At 43.9% G+C, this 20,012-nt stretch overlaps 2 protein-coding genes across 5 annotated transcripts in view; one reads left to right on the top strand and one right to left on the bottom strand.

The window, feature by feature from the left end:
• MTOR (mechanistic target of rapamycin kinase) overlaps positions 1-507 on the bottom strand; it is a 117,616-nt gene extending 117,109 nt beyond the window's left edge. For 2 of the 4 annotated variants that reach the window (XM_029227674.1, XM_029227677.1), the window contains exon 1: positions 404-490. The gene's annotated coding sequence lies outside the window, so the exon portion shown is untranslated. Of the gene's footprint in view, positions 1-403 lie in introns of all 4 variants that reach the window. The other 2 variants (XM_029227673.1, XM_029227676.1) reach the window with 2 other exon arrangements.
• Positions 508-6,754: 6,247 nt separating this feature from the next.
• On the top strand, positions 6,755-19,597 carry UBIAD1 (UbiA prenyltransferase domain containing 1). The gene is made up of 2 exons (XM_029227199.1): positions 6,755-7,556; positions 18,961-19,597. The coding sequence occupies exons 1-2, from the start codon at positions 7,028-7,030 to the stop codon at positions 19,446-19,448; spliced, it is 1,017 nt and encodes a 338-aa protein (XP_029083032.1). The 5' UTR covers positions 6,755-7,027; the 3' UTR covers positions 19,449-19,597.
• Positions 19,598-20,012: the final 415 nt, after the last annotated feature.

Raw genomic sequence — 20,012 nt, 5'->3', positions numbered from 1 at the left:
TGGGTCCTTGAGAGGCCTCCACGGTGGACCGCAAGGGGCTGACACTGACGTTGGTCCTCTTTGAGGACAATTTGTAGGGGGCTCTGAAGAAGGGGTGACTGATGGGCAAGGAGACCCAAAGGCGCCCCAGCAATACAGGAGCTGATGGGCCGGCCTTCGTGGCGCCAGAGACGCACAGCAGGCTAAAGGGTTCGGGGGTTTCCTGCGGGTTCGGGAGGAGGTGGGCGTTGCCTCGGGGGTGCGGGTCCAGGGCTCAGGCGGCGCCCAACTCCGTGGGGGCCAGTACTGAGGGGACCCCACTCCCAGACGGACGACATCCCGGGGTCCCCCCACGGACCAGGTTGACCGTGGGTCTGGAAATTCCGCCGCCTTGGAGGGGGTCGATGCCAGGTCCCAGACTCACCGCGCGGCTTCGGCGAAGGCCTCAGCTGCCGCCGCCAGCGCCGGTACCGCAGCTTCAGGCCCCCGACCCCACCACCCGCCTTCCCCGCTGTCCTCTAAGCCGGGCGGGAGGGAAGGCGGGCTCCCAGCCCTAAGGACCAATCGACGGGCGTAAGAAGAAGATGGACTGGAACACCGGCCAATAGTCATTAAGGAGAAGTGAGGCTTCGGGACCCGGCTTCTCAAGGGGGCGGGGACTGTTCAAATAGACAAACCCCGTGGCCAGTGGCAGGCGAAAGGAGGCTTAGGTCCACTCGGGAGAACCAATCGGTCGTGAGTTGACTTCAGTCACTTCCACGCACACATCCGGTGCATCGCTACTATAATTCCCCTCCGCACCTGGGCCGTGGAGGTGCGCATTCCGCTGTCTGGGTACCGTGGAATGGAACCACGAGGCGGTAGGCGGAGGTTCGCGACCCCGCCGGATTTAATTTTCGAGACCAGAGTGTGAGCGATGCCAGCGCCTTGTAATCACTGGAGCAAAAGAAGTGGAATTTTCGGACTAGCGCTACTTGTGCATCCGTGATTTCTCTTTTGTGAAATGTAATACGCATTTGAAAGCGTTTTTAGATTTCCCCACTTTTCCAAAATTATCTAGCTCACAAGATCATCCGCGAGAAACCGTAGACAAGTTTTAGCTAAATAAGCTGCTCGTAAACAAATAATTTCAAAGTAGTATCATTTTAAAAACATCCTTTCGAAAATCAATAGCAAAAATGGAATTTGACTACATCTCTTTTTTTAAAAAATCACGGTCTGTTTATTATAGTAAGCACTGAAAATTCCTAAATACCTCACAATAGGAGTCCGATTAAATAAAATATAGTAATTTATATTAAGGAAAATGTAGGTAGCCATTAATAATCGTAATGTAGATGAACATTTGCTAAGAAGGAAAAGGGCTCACAATTATACCATGTAAGTGTAATATAACCTATTAAAAATTTATATGTTTCTTATGTGTCTATGTTCACATGGGGAAAATATACAACTAAGATGTAATGGAATTTGGGGAAGGCATATTTTTTCTTTACACATTACCATCATTTACTTTTTTACTTTAATTAAATAAAAAGTGTTTGTTGAAGAGGTGTGAGTTTCCAGAAGTACTAAATTACCAAATAAAAGAGGTTTGGTAGTGTTCTGTGGCTAAAAAACGCTTTGGCAGATTTAAGAGAAAAAGAAGTTATGACTACTTTTTTTTTTTTTTTTGATGTGGACCATTTTTAAAATCTTTATTGAATTTGTTACAATATTGCTTCTGTTTTATGTTTTGGTTTTTTTGGCCATGAGGCATGTGGGATCTTAGCTCCCTGAGGGGATCAAACCCACACCCCCTGCATTGGAGGGTGAAGCCTTAACCACTGGACCGCCAGGGAAGTCCCATGACTACTTCTTTAGATTTAGAATCTTTACATTGATTCTTCTGTGAAATAATTGTTCCTCTGAATTTCATATTTTTCACTTGTTTTCAACATCTCTATATTTAGTCGTTAAACATTTTTGAATATGTAATACATTCACTATTCAAATCTCAAAATAATTAAAAATTATGCTTATCATTATAAGTCTTGCTCCACCCCTGCCCCTTCACTACTTATTTTCTTAGTTCTTATGTATCTCTAGATTTTACATTTTTTACATTTCTATGTAAATAAAAGACAAAAATAAATATATATTCTTATTTCCCTTTTTTGTTACGCTATATACACTGTTCTGTACTTTTTAAAATTCTAGGATACCTGGGCTTCCCTGGTGGCGCAGTGGTTAAGAATCCGCCTGCCAATGCAGGGGACATGGATTCAAGCTCTGGTCCGGGAAAAACTCCACATGCTGCGGAGCAGCTAAGCCCGTGCGTCACAGCTACTGAGCCTGCGCTCTAGAGCCCGCGAGCCACAGCTACTGAAGCCCGCGTGTTGCAACTACTGAAGCCCACGTGCCTAGAACCTGTGCTCCGCAGCAAGAGAAGCCACCGCAATGAGAAGCCCATGCTCGCCGCAACTAGAGGAAGCCCGCGCGCAGCAACGAAGACCCAATGCTGCCAAAAGAAATAGATTAAATAAATAAATTTATTTTTTAAAAAATTCTACGGTATCTTAGAGTTCTTTCTTACTGTATAGAAGGCTTCCTTGTTCTTTTGTTATTCTTATAGCTGCATAGTGTTCCATCACATGGATATATCATAATTTATATTTCCATTTCTCTGTTGATGGACACGTGTTATTTTCAAATTCATGCTATTACTAATGATGCTGCAATGAATGCCTTTGTAGATATATAATTTTATTCCCTGGCAGCTATACAAAATAGTACCAAAAATGTGATTATAGGGTCAGAGGGTAAATGCATGTGTAATTCGATGGATATTGTCAAATTCATCTCTGTAAGGGAGGTATCAATTTTTACTTCCACCAGCAATATATGAGGTTTTTGTCTCCCTAAGACGTGGTATGGCCCTGTTTTCTAATTAACAATCAAAGATGGTTTTATAGCAATAGTAATCAGTGCATTTATAGGTCTCTTTTCAGTTTACACAGAGCTTTCTTGTCCATTATGTTAAAATAATAACTAATATTTATTGAGCACTTACAAGCTATCAGGCGTTTTGGCGGACCTTACAGAGTAGTGGCTAAAAGCATCTTGGAGTCAAAACTAACCGAATCTGAAACTTAGCTCCAACATTTACTGACTATATGAGAAAGCACTTATGTACCTATTTCCTTATTTATAAAACTAGAAGGATTATAATGCACCTACTTCGGTAGGTGGTATTGTGTGGGTTAAATGCTAATACATGTAAAATACCCAAAACACTGTATGACACATATGAACAGTCAGCAAATGCTGTCACTGCTGTTCCTGAACATCTCTATGAATGAGGCAGTTCATATTGTTCCCACTTTGTATAGGAGTAATCTGATGTCCAGAGGAATTGGGTCATACAGTTGGTAAGTGGTAGAGCCAGGATTTGAATATACCTGCTTCTTCCTCTTGTCTGATTCGGCAGCATTGGATATTCAGGTTTGGCCAACATTGCAAGTATGTGCTGGGTGGTGGAGTTGTAAATGTTTAACAACCAGCTGGGACGGAAGGGCGGCATGTATGTATATACTGGGCTTCCTTCATCATGTGTGACTTGTGAGGTCAGAATGCTCTGTCTTGAAATTCTTAATGATTTTTGAACAAGAGGTCCTGCATTTTTATTTTGCACTGGGCACCAAAATCATGTAGTCAGTCCTGTGTCCATATATGTTATATGTGTATTATAACGCTCACTAATACGAAGAATGTGTAGCACAAAACTTACAAATAATAATAAAATACACGATACTCTTTATTATAAATTCCATATAGCCAGTTGATTCTAACAGTATGCTTTCTTTGATACTGTGTAGCCTCTGTGTGGTTGCATTGACCAATGAGTGTAGTTCCAACATGACTGTTGGTTGATATTATCTTTTTTTTTTTTAAAAAAAATATGGGCTTCCCTGGTAGCACAGTGGTTAAGAATCCACCTGCTAATGCAAGGGACATGGGTTCAAGCCCTGGTCCAGGAGGATCCCACATGCTGCGGAGCAACTAAGCCCGGGCGCCACAACTACTGAGCCCACGTGCCACAACTACTGAGCCTGCGCTCTAGAGTCCGTGCTCCAGAGCAAGAGAAGCCACTGGAATGAGAAGCCTGCACACCGCAATGAAGAGTGGCCCCCGCTTGCCGCAACTAGAGAGAGCCCACAGCAATGAAGACCCAATGCAGCCAAAAATAAATAAATAAAATAAAACAAAAAATATATACATTTTAAAATATTTATTTAGGCTGTGCTGGGTCTTAGTTGCGGCTCGTGGGATCCTCGTTGTGGCATGCGAGATCTTTAGTTACGGCATGAGAACGCTTAGTTGCAGCATGCATGAAGGATCTAGTTCCCTGAACAGGGGTCAAACCCGGGTCCCCTGCATTGGGAACGCGGAGTCTTACCCACTGGACCACCAGGGAAGTCCCAGTATTATCTTTTACGTTAAGGAGTAGGTGGAAAGTGAAACAATCGAGATATATTGAACTTCACTAGTTCGTCAATGACATGAATGGCTTCTTTGCTGAATTGGATAATATTCTAATACTGGAAGTATATTTCCTCAAATTTTTGCTGCTACTCAAAACGAAACAGCTACAGAGTTGACACACTTAAAATTTAATCTGGGCCTTCCCTGGTGGCGCAGTGGTTGAGAGTCCGCCTGGCGATGCAGGGGACGCGGGTTCGTGCCCCGGTCCGGGAAGATCCCATATGCCGCGGAGCGGCTGGGCCCGTGAGCCATGGCCGCTGAGCCTGCGCGTCCAGAGCCTGTGCTCCGCAACGGGAGAGGCCACAGCAGTGAGAGGCCCGCGTAACGCAAAAAAAAAAAAAAAAAAATTTAATCTGCATTATTAACTTTCCTCTGTCACTTTCTTAATTCCAGATGATGTACAAAACAATCATGAAGCATTTGCTGATTTGTGTGGTATGAATACTCCCATCATGGCAGATTTCAAACCACCAGCGGATATCACTGAATGAACAGGTAGGAAGAGATAAGCAGCAGCACATCATTATGTAGTATTTCCACAATGCAGATAAAATAGACATAAATAACCTGAAGAGCATAAATGGTAAAGTGTAGTGAAATAATTAGGAAGTAATGAGTTTTGAGTATTTGTTACCTTGGCTTTTAATATAATGGATCTACTTGTACGTTTGTATAATTTAATTTTTTTTTTTTTTTTTTCAGTACGCGGGCCTCTCACTGTTGTGGCCTCTCCCGTTGCGGAGCACAGGCTCCGGACGTGCAGGCTCAGCGGCCATGGCTCACGGGCCCAGCCGCTCCGCGGCATGTGGGATCCTCCCGGACCGGGGCACGAACCCACGCCCCCTGCATCGGCAGGCGGACTCTCAACCACTGCGCCACCAGGGAAGCCCTAATTTAATTTTTAATAATGGCTTTGCTTAATGACTGCTCACAAAATTCCTAAAAATTTAACAATTGGCTCTCTCCAGCCAGAACAAGCTACAGATATGGACCATAAGCTCCCAGAAGGCAGGAAATGGAGATACAAAGCTGGCCAACTGGTGGGTGGGGAGGAGGGCAGTTCTGTGCATGAATAAGTAAATAAATTAGAAGAAAGATAAAAAGGCAGTCAGGGCAGTATATGGAATATGCATAATAAAAAGTGGGAATTATTGCTGTTGTGATTATTACCAGAGCTAATAATTTCTTTTTTAAAATTTTAGTTTAGTTTTTTAAAATTGAGCTATAGTTGATTTACAATATTGTGTTAGTTTCAGGTGTACAGCAAAGTGATTCAGATACATATGTATATATTCTTTTTCAGATTCTTTTCCATTATAGGTTATTACAAGATATTGAATATAGTTCCCTGTGCTGTACAGTAAATCCTTATTTATCTATTTTGTATATAGTAGTGTGTATCTTTTAATCTCATACTCCTAATTTACCCCTCCCCCCCTTTCTCCTTGGTAACCATAAATTTGTTTTCTGTTTCTGTGAGTCTGTTTCTGTTTTATAAAAAAGTTCATTTGTATTATTTTTAAGATTCCCCATATGTGATATCATATAATATTTGTCTTTCTCTGTCTGACTTCACTTCGTATGATACTCTCTAGGTCCATTCATGTTGCTGCAAATGGCAATATTTCATTCTTTTTATGGCTGAGTAATATTCCATTTTATATATATCTTTATCCATTCATCAGTTGATGGACCTTTAGGTTGCTTCAATGTCTTGGCTAAGCTAATAATTTCCTAGACACCGTCATTTCCCATTTCAGAGCTTCGGTTTTCTCATTTGGAAAGGAAGTTTAATTACACCTTTCTTATCACCCTCAATGTGCTCCCTGATTTTTATCCGTTTTATTCACTGCTGCGTGCAATAGTAGGTGTTCAGTAAATGTTGCACCCAGTAGGCTTTCAATAAATGCGTGTTGAGTGAAAAAAAATGAATGAGTCCTATTTCCGTGAGAGAAAGCTCTTGGTAAGTCGTAAAGCGACACGCATTCGTGGCCCTTCTTGAGATACTAAGTGAGGCTGTTTCCAGCAAGTCCGGGAGCAACTGCCGCTCGCGGACCGTCGGGGAGAGGAAGGGCTGGACCGCTGGGTCGCTGCACTGTCCCGGCCCCGCCCCCGCCCCAAGCCCCGGCCCCGCCCTCAGCCTGGTCCCGCCCTCAACCCCGCCCCGGCCCGGGCCCGCGCAGCCCGTCCCTGTTTCCCGGCGGGCCTACAGTGGCGGGTGCCCAAGATGGTCGCTCCCGCGGCTGCGTAGAGGCGGCAGCGGTTCAGTCTCGGGCTGTAGGGCGAGGCGGGCGTCTGGAAGCGGTCCTCGCCCAGGTGACAGGAGGTCGGGGAGGTGCCGCCGAGCCTCGTGGGGTGCCAGGCCCGCTCGCTGCAGTCCCCGGGCCCCGCCGCCTCCCTGTCCCTGCCCCCGGGTGGAACCGAAGAAGGTCAGGTCCGCCGCCCCGCCTGTACTCTCCTCAGGGCGGACGCTGTGTGTGGGTGGCTCACTGTTTAACATTGACTTCACCCAAGTGCATTCTCCATGGCGGCCTCGCAGGTCCCGGGGGAGAAGGTTAACATCCAGGCAGGAGAGACGGCCAAGGTCGGGGACAGGGACCTGTTGGGGAACGGCTGTCCGGAGCAGGACAGACCGCCGCAGCGCTCGTGGAGGCAGAAGTGTGCCTCCTATGTTCTGGCCCTGCGGCCCTGGAGCTTCAGTGCCTCACTCACCCCGGTAGCCCTGGGCAGTGCCCTGGCCTACAGATCCCAGGGCGTCCTGGATCCCAGGCTACTGGTGGGTTGTGCCGTAGCTGTCCTTGCTGTGCACGGGGCTGGAAATTTGGTCAACACTTACTACGACTTTTCCAAGGGCATTGACCACAAAAAGAGTGATGACAGGACCCTGGTGGACCGAATCTTGGAGCCCCAGGATGTCGTCCGGTTTGGAGTCTTCCTCTACACCTTGGGCTGTGTCTGTGCTGCTTGCCTCTACTACCTGTCCCCTCTGAAACTGGAGCACTTAGCTCTCATCTACTTCGGAGGCCTGTCTGGCTCCTTTCTCTACACAGGAGGTAAGAATTGGCCTGTTTGCTGTGCTGCAGGTCTTAGTTGCAGGTATTGGAAACTGCGGTTTGCATAGGAATTATAGGGTTAGTGGAGAGGTGTCAAAGGTTATTTTCTTTTTTCTTTGGCCGCACCGTGTGGCCTGCGGAACTCCCCCCACTCGGGATCCAACCGGCGCCCCCTGGGAGTGGAAGCTGGAGTCTTAACCACTAGACCACCAGGGAAGTCCTCAAAGGTTATTTTCTGAATTAGGCCACTTTATGTGAAATCTATAATGTTTGGGTCGTGTGGATTTGGGGGGTAGCATTCCTGGCTTGGCTTATGGATGTTAGGAATAACTTATATATGGAAATTTTTTGTGTCTAGTTTCCACTGGTTGGTCATACCTTATAATGCCACAGTTTCAAATTTTAGTGTAATTAAATTTGAAAAGCTCAAATTATACACCTGATTATTTTCAGCTAGTTTGCTAGGTGATCCCTTGCAGCAGGCTGATTAAGGTAGTGATGGGCTGGTGGTTAAGCCCTATTTATTGAGCACCTGTTATGTGCCAGGCTCTGTTCTATGTGAACACAGCAGTCAAGTCCCTGCCCTTGTGGAAGTGATTTTATATATCATGAGGAGAGACAGAAAATAAAAATAGTAAATTATCGGTAGGATGACCAACATCCTGGTTTGCTCAGCACTGAGTGTTCCTAAGATGTGGGGCTTTGGAAACCAGGAGAGTTCCTGGTAAGCCAGGATGAATTTGTACCTTGGTTACAGTACCTGAAAAGAAGATAAATGCTATAGGAAAAAGAAGGAGAGCAAGGAGGGAGGACACAGCTGTCTGCTTTAACTAGTTTGATCAGGGTAGGCCTCGTAAAGAAGGTAACATGTGAACAAAGATTGTAAGAGGTGACAGGTGAGGGAGTTGCCTGAGCAGATATCTGGAGGAAGAGTATCTTGGAACAGCAGTTGCCAAAGGCAGGAGTGTCCCTGAAGAGTTGGAGGAATAGCATGGAGTCCAGGGTGTGAATGAGGGAGAGAGTAAAAGGAGGAAAAGTAAGAGAAGTTCGTTGTGGGGGGGGCAGGGTGGCACAAAAATGCTGTAAGCCTTAATGTTTTAAAAGAATCACTCTGGCTAAGGTACTGAGAATGGATAAAGAGGGGTAAGGGTAGCAGCAGGAGCACCCAGAAGGAGGCTGTTGAGTAAACCAGGCAAGGGATGTCTGGTGGCTTGAATCAGGGTGGGAGTAGTGGAGAGGGACGTAGTCAGATTCTGAATTTATTTTGAAGGTAAACAGGGTTTTCTGATAGCTGGGATGTGAGGCAGGAGAGAAACAGAGAAATTAAACATAACTCTAAGGTTTTGTCCTGAGTAACTGGAATAGTGGTGTTGATGTCTAGTGAGAGAGAGAAGGTTGAAGATAGGTCTGTGGAGAGAAAGTTGAGAAATTGACTTTGGACATCTTAATGTATTACATCTCCAAGGGGGTGTCAAGTTGATAGTTGGGTATGAGTCTGATTTCGGAGAAGAGGTCTGAGCTGGAGACAGAGACATTTGGGAGTCTTGCACATAGATAAAGTTGTATGACTGGGGGAGATCCCGGAGCGGGGCAGTGTTGATAGACCTGAGGGTGAGCCCCGGGGCACTCCAACATTAAGAGGTGGGGAGAGTAGAAGGAAGGCAAAGGGAACTGCAGTGGAGCATCTGGCGGAGAAAGAAGAAAAGCAAGAGACTATGGTATCCTGGCAGCCAATTGTAAAAAGTTCACTGAGGGAAATCAGCAGGGTGCTGAAATAGAATGAATGTATCAGGTAGTGGTGGATGGAATAGGTCCTCTCTGTGAAGGTGACGCTTAAACTAAGACTTGACAGATAAGGAGCCAGCCATGGGCAGAATTGGGGTCTGATTTGGGTCCTTCAGGGATGAAGGAACAGCAAATGCAAATGTCCTGGAGTAGGGTAAGACTTGGCATCATTTAGTATCTGCTGAAAGGCCAGCGTGATCAAGAGGAAGACTGAGATGCAGCTGTCGGGGCAGGCAGGGGCTAGATCACGCTGTCTCACAGGGCCTCAGTCTCCGCCGGTTCCTCCTCACTCCCAACCTCCAAGCCTAGTCCTTGGACCTCTCTTCTTTAGCTCCATTTACTCCCTTAGGGATTTTAGCCCATCTCGTGTCTTCTATTGCCATCTGTTAAGCTGGTGACAAATTTCTACCTCCAGACCAGATCTTTCCACTAAACCCCAAACTCAAATCCAACTTCTTACTGAGTAACTTCTCTGAGAGGTTACAGGCATCTCAAGCTTGACACGTCTGAGGCCAAATTCCTCATCTCCTCACACAGAAACCTGCTCTACGCTCAGCTTTCCCCACATCACTTGATGGCAAGTCCATCCTTCTCGTTCTTCAGGCTGAAGATCATGGGCATCATCCTTGACTCTCCTTTCTCACATCTTGCATCCAGACCATCAGCAAGTCTCACTGACTCCACTTCTTTTTTTTTTTTTTTTTAAATTAAAAAAAAATTTTTTTTTTTATACAGCAGGTTCTTATTAGTTATCCATTTAATACATATTAGTGTATACATGTCAATCCCAATCTCCCAATTCATCACATGCCCCCCACCCCCACCCCCCAGCCGCTTTCTCCCCTTGGTGTACATACGTTTGTTCTCTACTTCTGTGTCTCAGTTTCTGCCCTGCAAACCGGTTCATCTGTACCATTTTCCTAGGTTCCACATATATGCATTAATATACAATATTTGTTCTTCTCTTTCTGACTTACTTCACTCTGTATGACAGTCTCTAGATCCATCCATGTCTCTACAAATGATCCAATTTCATTCCTTTTTATCGCTGAGTAATATTCCATTGTATATATGTACCACATCTTCTTTATCCATTTGTCTGTCAATGGGCATTTAGGTTGCTTCCATGTCCTGGCTACTGTAAATAGTGCTACAATGACAATTAGGGTGCATGTGTCTTTTTGAATTATGGTTTCCTCTGGGTATATGCCCAATAGTGGGATTGCTGGGTCATATGGTAATTCTAATTTTAGTTTTTTAAGGAACCTCCATACTTTTCTCCATAGTGGCTGTATCAGTGTACATTCCCACCAACAGTGCAAGAGTGTTCCCTTTTCTCCACACCCTCTCCAGCATTTGTTGTTTGTAGATTTTCTGATGATGCCCGTTCTAACTGGTGTGAGGTGATCCCTCATTGTAGTTTTGATTTGCATTTCTCTAATAATCAGTGATGTTGAGCAGCTTTTCATGTGCTTGTTGGCCATCTGTATGGAGAGATGTCTATTTAGGTCTTCTGCCCATTTTTGGATTGGGTTGTTTGATTTTTTAATATTGAGTTGCATGAGCTGTTTATATATTTTGGAGATTAATCCTTTGTCTGTTGACTCGTTTGCAAAAATTTTCTCCCATTCTGAGGGTTGTCTTTTCGTCTTGTTTGTAGTTTCCTTTGCTGTGCAAATGTTTTTTAAGTTTCATTAGGTCCCATTTGTTTATTTTTGTTTTTATTTCCATTGCTCTAGGAGGTGGATCAAAAAAGATCTTGCTGTGATTTATGTCAAAGAGTGTTCTTCCTATGTTTCCCTCTAAGAGTTTTATAGTGTCCGGTCTTACATTTAGGTCTCTAATCCATTTTGAGTTTATTTTCGTGTATGGTGTTAGGGAGTGTTCCAATTTCATTCTTTTACATGTAGCTGTCCAGTTTTCCCAGCACCAATTATTGAAGAGACTGTGTTTTCTCCATTGTATATCCTTGCCTCCTTTGTCATAAATTAGTTAACCACAGGTGTGTGGGTTTATCTCTGGGCTTTCTATCCTGTTCCATTGATCTGTGTTTCTGTTTTTGTGCCAGTACCATATTGTCTTGATTACTGTAGCTTTGTAGTATAGTCTGAAGTCAGGGAGTCTGATTCCTCCAGCTCCGTTTTTTCCCCTCAAGACCGCTTTGGTTATTCGGGGTCTTTTGTGTCTCCATACAAATTTTGAGATTTTTTTGTTCCAGTTCTGTAAAAAATGCCATTGGTAATTTGATAGGGATTGCATTGAATCTGTAGATTGCTTTGAGTAGTATAGTCATTTTCACAATATTGATTCTTCCAATCCAAGAACATGGTATATCTCTCCCTCTGTTGGTATCATCTTTAATTTCTTTCATCAGTGTCTTATAGTTTTTTGCATACAGGTCTTTTCTCTCCCTAGGTAGGTTTATTCCTAGGTATTTTATTCTTTTTGTTGCAGTGGTAAATGGGAGTGTTTCCTTAATTTCTCTTTCAGATTTTTCATCATTAGTGTATAGGAACGCAAGAGATTTCTGTGCATTAATTTTGTGTCCTGCAACTTTACCAAATTCATTCATTAGCTCTAGTAGTTTTCTGGTGGCATCTTTAGGGTTCTCTATGTGTAGTATCATGTCATCTGCAAAGAGTGACAGTTTTACTTCTTCTTTTCCAATTTGTATTCTTTTTATTTCTTTTTCTTCTCTGATTGCTATGGCTAGGACTTCCAACACTGTTGAATAATAGTGGTGAGAGTGGACATCCTTGTCTTGTTTCTGATCTTAGAGGAAATGCTTTCAGTTTTTCACCATTGACAATAATGTTTGCTGTGCGTTTGTCGTATATGGCCTTTATTATGTTGAGGTAGGTCCCCTCTTTGCCCACTTTCTGGAGAGTTTTTATCATAAATGGGTGTTGAATTTTGTCAAAAGCTTTTTCTGCATGTATTGAGATGATCATATGGTTTTTCTTCTTCAGTTTGTTAATATGGTGTCTCACATTGATTGATTTGCATATATTGAAGAATCCTTGCATCCCTGGGATAAATCCCACTTCATCATGGCATATGATCCTTTTAATGTGTTGTTGGATTCTGTTTGCTAGTATTATGAGGATTTTTGCATCTATATTCATGAGTGATATTGGTCTGTAATTTTCTTTTTTTGTAGTATCTTTGTCTGGTTTTGGTATCAGGGTGATGGTGGCCTCATAGAATGAGTTTGGGAGTGTTCCTTCCTCTGCAACTTTTTAGAAGAGTTTGAGAAGGATGGGTGTTAGCTCTTCTCTAAATGTTTGATAGAATTCACCTGTGAAGCCATCTGGTCCTGGACTTTTGTTTGTTGGAAGATTTTTAATCACAGTTTCAATTTCATTACTTGTGATTGGTCTGTTCATATTTTCTATTTCTTCCTGGTTCAGTCTTGGAAGGTTATACCTTTCTAAGAATTTCTCCATTTCTTCCAGGTTGTCCGTTTTATTGGCATAGAGTTGCTTAGTCTCTCTCTCTACTAAGAGAGTGGTAGTTTCTTAGGATGCTTTGTATTTCTGTGGTGTCTGTTGTAACTTCTCCTTTTTCATTTCTAGTTTTATTGATTTGAGTCCTCTCCCTCTTTTTCTTGATGAGTCTCGCTAATGGTTTATCCATTTTGTTTATCTTCTCAAAGAACGAGCTCTTAGTTTTATTGATCTTTGCAATTGTTTTCTTTGTTTCTATTTCATTTATTTCTGCTCTTTATGATTTCTTTCCTTCTACTAACTTTGGGTTTTGTTTGTTCTTCTTTCTCTAGTTCCTTTAGGTGTGAGATTAGATTGTTTATTTGAGATGTTTGTTGTTTCTTGAGGTAGGATTGTATTGCTCTAAACTTCCCTCTTAGAACTGCTTTTGCTGCTTCCCATAGGTTTTGGATCGTCGTGTTTTCATTGCCATTTGTGTCTAGGTATTTTTTGATTTCCTCTTTGAATTCTTCAGTGATCTCTTGGTTATTTAGTAACGTATTGTTTAGCCTCCAGGTGTTTGTGTTTTTTACGTTTTTTTCCCTGTAATTGATTTCTAATCTCATAGCGTTGTGGTCAGAAAAGATGCTTGATATGATTTCACTTTTCTTAAATGTACTGAGGCTTGATCTGTGACCCAAGATGTGATCTATCCTGGAGAATGTTCTGTGTGCACTTGAGAAGAAAGTGTAATCTGCTGTTTTGGGATGGAATGTCCTATAAATATCAATTAAATCTATCTGGTCTATTGTGTCATTGAAAGCTTGTGTTTCCTTATTAATTTTCTGTTTGGATGATCTGTCCATTGGTGTAAGTGAGGTGTTAAAGTCCCCCACTATTATTGTGTTACTGTCGATTTCCTCTTTTATAGCTGTTAGCAGTTGCCTTATGTATTGAGGTGCTCCTATGTTGGGTGCATATATATTTATAATTGTTATATCTTCTTCTTGGATTGGTCCCTTGATCATTATGTAGTGTCCTTCCTTGTCTCTTGTAACATTCTTTATTTTAAAGTCTATTTTATCTGATATGAGTATTGCTACTCCAGCTTTCTTTTGATTTCCATTTGCGTGGAATATCTTTTTCAATCCCTCAGTCTGTATGTGTCCCTAGGTCTGAAGTGGTTCTCCTGTTGACAGCATATATATGGGTCTTGTTTTTGTATCCATTCAGCGAGCCTGTGTATTTTGGTTGGAGCATTTAATCCATTCACGTTTAAGGTAATTATCGATATGTATGTTCCTATTACCATTTTCTTAATTGTTTTGGGTTTGTTTTTGTAGGACCTTTTCTTCTCTTGTGTTTCCCACTTAGAGAAGTTCCTGTAGCATTTGTTGTAGAGCTGGTTTGGTGGTGCTGAATTCTTTTAGCTTTTGCTTGTCTGTAAAGCTTTTGATTTCTCCATCGAATCTGAATGAGATCCTTGCTGGGTAGAGTAATCTTGGTTGTAGGTTCTTCCCTTTCATCACTGTAAATATGTCATGCCACTCCCTTCTAGCTTGTAGAGTTTCTGCTGAGAAATCAGCTGTTAACCTTATGGGAGTTCCCTTGTATGTTATTTGTCATTTTTCCCTTGCTGCTTTCAATAATTTTTCTTTGTTTTTAATTTTTGCCAATTTGATTACTGTGTGTCTCAGCGTGTTTCTCCTTGGGTTTCTCCTGTATAGGACTCTGTGCTTCCTGGACTTGGGTGGCTATTTCCTTTCCCATGTTAGGGAAGTTTTCCTCTATAATCTCTTCAAATATTTTCTCAGGTCCTTTCTGTCTCTCTTCTCCTTCTGGAACCCCTATAATGTGAATGTTGGTGTGTTTAATGTTGTCCCAGAGGTCTCTTAGGCTGTCTTCATTTCTTTTCATTCTTTTTTCTGTATTCTGTTCTGCAGCAGTGAGTTCCACCATTCTGTCTTCCAGGTCACTTATCCGTTCTTCTGCCTCAGTTATTCTGCTATTGATTCCTTCTAGTGTATTTTTTATTTCAGTTATTGTATTGTTCATCTCTGTTTGTTTGTTCTTTAATTCTTCTAGGTCTTTGTTAAATATTTCTTGCACCTTCTCGATCTTTGCCTCCATTCTTTTTCCGAGGTCCTGGATCATCTTCACTATCATTATTCTGAGTTCTTTTTCTGGAAGGTTGCCTATCTCCATTTCGTTTAGTTGTTTTTCTGGGGTTTTATCTTGTTCCTTCATCTGGTACATAGCCCTCTGCCTTTTCATCTTGTCTATCTTTCTGTGAATGTGGTTTTTGTTCCACAGGCTGCAGGATTGTAGCGATTCCACTTCTAACATGCATTTGGGACTGGACCACTTCTCGTCACTTCCCACCACTACCACTGTCATCTCCCTCAGTTATTGCAGCTGATTCTTTACCTGTCTCTGTGCATGCACCCTTGTCCCTTTCCCAGTGCTCCCAGATCAGCAGCCAGAGTAATCCTGCAGCTGTGTCAGTCGCCTGCTCAAAACTCTCCAGTGGCTCCCACCTCATTAGAGTAAAGGTCGGGGTCTTTACAATGACCCTCAGGGCCTGACATTATCTGCTCCACCCGCAATTCCCCACAACTCTCTGACCTGCTCTCCTCTTCACCATGCTCCAGCCACACTGCCCTGCTAGCTGTTTCTGGAACACGCCAGGCATGCTCCTGCCTCAGGTCCTTTGAGATGCTGTTTCCTCTGTTTAGAACGCTCTTCCCCCATCTGTGTGTATGATTTGCTTTCTAACTGCCACCCATTTGCTCTAATGTCAGCTTCTACCCTATTTAAAATTACAAAACAATAACAATTTTTTTCTGCAGCAGCTGAAAAAAATAAAATAAAATCACACACACACCCTGTGTCTCCCCTACAGTGCCTTCCCTATTGCTCTCCTCTGCCTTTTTTTCATAGCACATATTACTTTCTAACCACATAAAGTACTTACTTTGTTAATTATCTTCCCCCTTAGACTGTAAACTCCTTGGGCGTAGGGATTTTAGTCTCTTTGTTCTCTCCATCATGCCCAGAACAGTGCCTGGCAAGTAGTCAGCACTTAATATTTATTGAATGAACAAATGGGGAGACATTGAAATGTATTGAGCAGGTTAATGACATAATCTGATTTATGTTTTTTTTTAACGTTGCCTTTTATCGATATATAGTTGACGTATGGTGAAATGCATGGATCTTAAGCATTATAGTTTCATGAATTTTGACAATTACATACAGCTGTATAACCCATACCCCTACCATAATACAGAACATTTCTGTCACCCCCAAAAACTTCCTTGTGCTTTTTCCCTGTCAACCCCACTCTTCCCACCCCATCTAGAGGCCACCACTGTTGCGTGGTCTAGAACATCATGTAAATGGAATCATTCAGTGTGAATTCTTGTGCCTGTTTTTGAGTTTCGTTGTGTTGTCATGTGTATCAGTAGTTCCTCTGTATCACTGAGAGGTAGCCATTGTATGGACATACCACAATTTGTTTATCCATTATCCTGTTCAGCGACTTTTGGATTATTTCCATATTTTGGCTATTACGACTGAACATTCATATTCAAGTCTTCTGTGGATATTTGTTTTCATTTTTCTTGGGTAAATGCCTAGGAATCGAATTACTGGGTCATAGGGTAGATGATGTTTAACTTTATGAGAAGCTGCCAAAGTGTTTTTTGAAGTGGTTCTACTGCTTTTACCTCCCCACCAGCGAGGCATGAGAGTTCCATTTACTCCACATCCTTTTGATGCCAACATTTTGATTTATGTGTTAAGAAATTCATTCTGGCTGCTGTGTGGAGAACTGGCCCAGTGTTTCACTGTGCTGGCTCATGTGGAAAATGGTGTTGGGAGGAGGGGAGTGCCTAAAAGGAAACTCCCAGGTGGGCCACATCTCTGAATCAGGTGGAGCACATGAGCCTTGGGTCGGACGCTCAGGAAACAGGGCTTTCTGCTCAAGGGCTTTGTCATTTTCTGGTGTCAGATAACCTCAAGAAGCTTTGCTCATGTTGTTTTTTGCCAGGCGATCTAAGGTGGTGTTCTTGGGTACTCTTGCCAGAGGTCAAGAGCCCCGAAGTCTGTTTGGAGAGCTGCAAAAAAATGCAGAAGAAGAGCAGACAGCTGGTGGAGAAATTTGCTAGACTGGTGCTGGGAGCATTCCTGCCTGGCATCTTCCTTGGGCAGGGGTAGTTGCCTAAACGTGTGAGATACCGCACAAGACATCGATTTCCTAATGTAGAATTGGAGCCGAGGTGCTGCTTGAGAGACCTTCCTCCTGGAGGGCATGTCCTCAGACAACCAAGTTATTTATCAAAACACTGCCTGGGGAGTACAGAATTAGTTTGCTGTGTGTTGGGGGTATCAGGGGCCATGCCTGTTATACCCTTTCCTGGAGCTGCTTCCTTCCAAAGAATCAAGGGTGGTCCTTTAGCACTAAAGAATCCCAACCACTAGGTGTGGAGGTAAATTTGGGCTGCATCTTGTTCTTTGGCTACCATGCTTTTAGATCTTGTACAGATCATTGTCCCTTATCGTTTTAGGCTGTTTAAAATGCAATTGATGACCCAATAGTTTTTTTTTTTTAATTTTCTGATCCTGAGGCCATGCCTTGGTAGCTTGATTAGATCAGAGGTTTCCCAAGCTTCTGTAGCAGTATATGTGTGGATCACCTCTTTGAGTGGGTGTCTCTCACCCTTTCCATGCTGCATTGCCTGTTTCAATCCAAGTGGGACATTTTTCATGACCTTGGTTCCAAATTCCAGGTGCTTGTTACTGTAGCTCTGTGTTCAGCTCATCCTTTGTGTCAAGCACTGGGGAGCCAGCTGTTAACTGGCCAGACACAAGGCCCTGCCCTCACTGAAACCTACAGGTTAGTGGGAGAGACAGAGATTAAGAATTAGAAGTGTGGGAATTCCCTGGTGGTCCAGCGGTTAGGACTCTGAGCTTCCACTGCAGGGGGCACGGGTTCCATCCCTGGTCGGGGAACTAAGATCCCGCATGCCACACAGTGCGGTCAAAAAAAAAAACAAAACAAAAACTAGAAGTGTGATGGAGTTTATGAAAGTGGAAGTCAGGGTGCTGTGGAGCATATTGCAAGGGAACCAAATGTGGTCTAGGGCTGAGGAAGGCTGCCTTGAGGAATGGTCTTTAAAGTCTTGAAGGATGAGTAGAAGTTAGCCAGGCAAGGGGTCGGGGTTGGGGGAGTGTCTGAAGGCCCTGAGGAACTGAAAGAAGTATGTGTGGGGGCCAGTTTGAAAGATGGGGATTAGACAGGATTTGAAGTAGATTAGCAGTATGGGAGGAAAAGTTAGGGATTATTTAGTGTTTTAACTTCATGGGAACCAGAGAGGGGAAGCAGTGTTATAAGTTCCCTGTCTTAGCTGTTTTACTCATTATGTGGGTGAAAGTTGCTCTGTGTGGAGTTTGGGAACCCTGAACTTTCGCTGAGATTAACTGGAGATTTTCAGAACCAGAAGATGCTTCCAGAGGTTGTGGCTGAAAAGTAAGAGGCTGGGGTGGGTATTCCGTGAGGGGCTGATCTCAGGGCATTCCTGACAGAAGCAGTGTCTTGCAGGGGTTGGTGGAGGATGAAAGAAACGCAAGCCCTGGACCCTAAGACCTGTGAGATCCTTCACGGGCTCTCCCGTTGAACTGTCTGTGACTTGGAACCCCCTGCTCTTTTTTCTTTTTTTCAACATTTTTCAATTTTTTATACAGTTTTTAAAGGTTACCTTCCACTTACGTTTATTACAAAATACTGGCTGTATTCCCCGTGTTGTACAACACATCCTTGAGCCCATCTTACACCCAGTAGTTTGTACCTCCCACTTCCCACCCCTGTTTTGCCCCTCTACCCTCTTCCCCACTGGTAGCCACTAGTTTGGGAGGCCCCCGCTCTTTGTGGCAGGCCTTTGTTGGGGGACAGCAGGAAGGAAAACTCGGGGATGACTCTGAGACTGAACTGGGTGCTAAACGATTAGTCTTCTCTGTCCCTCTGTGCCACTGGAGAAAAAAGTCAGATTTTGCCCTGGAGGGGAGGGGAATGCAACCACTGCCCCGCTTCACAGCCTAAGAATATGCCCTGTGCAGCCACAGCAGCCTGCCTTTTGACTGCCGCGGTTTCCAGCCCCTGATCTCACAGCAGCTCTCTGTGTTTTCTGGCCTAGGAATTGGATTCAAGTACCTGGCTCTGGGAGACCTCATCATCCTCATCACTTTTGGCCCGCTGGCTGTGATGTTCGCCTACGCCGTCCAGGTGGGGTCCCTGGCGGTCTTCCCGCTGGTCTACGCCATCCCCCTCGCCCTTAGCACCGAGGCCATCCTCCATTCCAACAATACCAGGGACATGGAGTCTGACCGGGAGGCTGGCATCGTCACGCTCGCCATCCTCATTGGCCCCACTCTCTCCTACATGCTCTACAACACGCTGCTCTTCCTGCCCTACCTGATCTTCAGCATCCTGGCTGTGCACTGCAGCATCAGCCTGGCACTGCCCCTGCTCACCATTCCCATGGCCTTTTCCCTTGAGAGACAGTTCCGAAGCCAGACTTTCAACAAACTGCCCCAGAGGACTGCCAAACTCAACCTTCTGCTGGGCCTCTTCTACGTTTCCAGCATCATTCTGGCACCGGCAGGCAGTCTGCCCAAACTCTAAGGGGACCAGTAGCCGCACGCCACAACGTGTCCCCCTTTCTTAGAATGTGTTGAAGGCAGAGTGTCTGAGGAGGGAAGGTGATTTGGCAGTGAGGGGCTTAAGGATGGCTTGTGAACGCCCACCTTTTTTTATTATTACATTCTTAAAGAGAATGTTTTGTTTTTGTTATTTTATTCCGTTTTTTGGGGACTCTTGAAACCACTCTGGTGTCAGAACAAGGTAAATTGGACGCATGGCCCTTGTTTTATTTATAATTTCCACTAGAGGGTGTTGTCAGGTCACTTTTAGTGGGCTACGAGGCCCTAAGACTTGGTGAAGGAACCGCGCAGGTTGGCCTCCTGTCCTGAAAGAGCCATAGTAACTGGGCCAAGTAACTGGGCCAGTAAAGTGTCCTCTGCTGTTTTGGTCTGGCAGGATGCGTTGATGATCCCCAGTGACAAGGAGTACCTGTCTCTTACCCTGAGCACTTGGGTCCTGAAATACACTACCTTGAGAGAGAAAGCCCCTCATTAACAGCCCGACTGGGCTCTAGGCTTTTTGCCTAAATTGTGATTCAGACCCTTT

Source organism: Monodon monoceros, unplaced genomic scaffold (genome assembly GCF_005190385.1).
Source record: "Monodon monoceros isolate NGI ecotype Baffin Bay Population unplaced genomic scaffold, NGI_Narwhal_1 Super_Scaffold_18, whole genome shotgun sequence".
In the NCBI taxonomy this organism is placed as follows: Eukaryota; Metazoa; Chordata; class Mammalia; order Artiodactyla; family Monodontidae; genus Monodon; species Monodon monoceros.
Note: the sequence above shows the minus strand (reverse complement) of the source record. Positions and strands in the feature narration are given on the sequence as shown.

What these genes read in the sequence shown, in the direction of transcription:
- UBIAD1 (XM_029227199.1), top strand. Translation starts at nt 7,028, where the DNA reads ATGGCGGCCTCGCAGGTCCCGGGGGAGAAGGTTAACATCCAGGCAGGA. An exon ending in CTCCTTTCTCTACACAGGAG is followed by an intron (nt 7,557 to 18,960) that starts GTAAGAATTGGC and finishes TTTCTGGCCTAG; the next exon opens with GAATTGGATTCAAGTACCTG.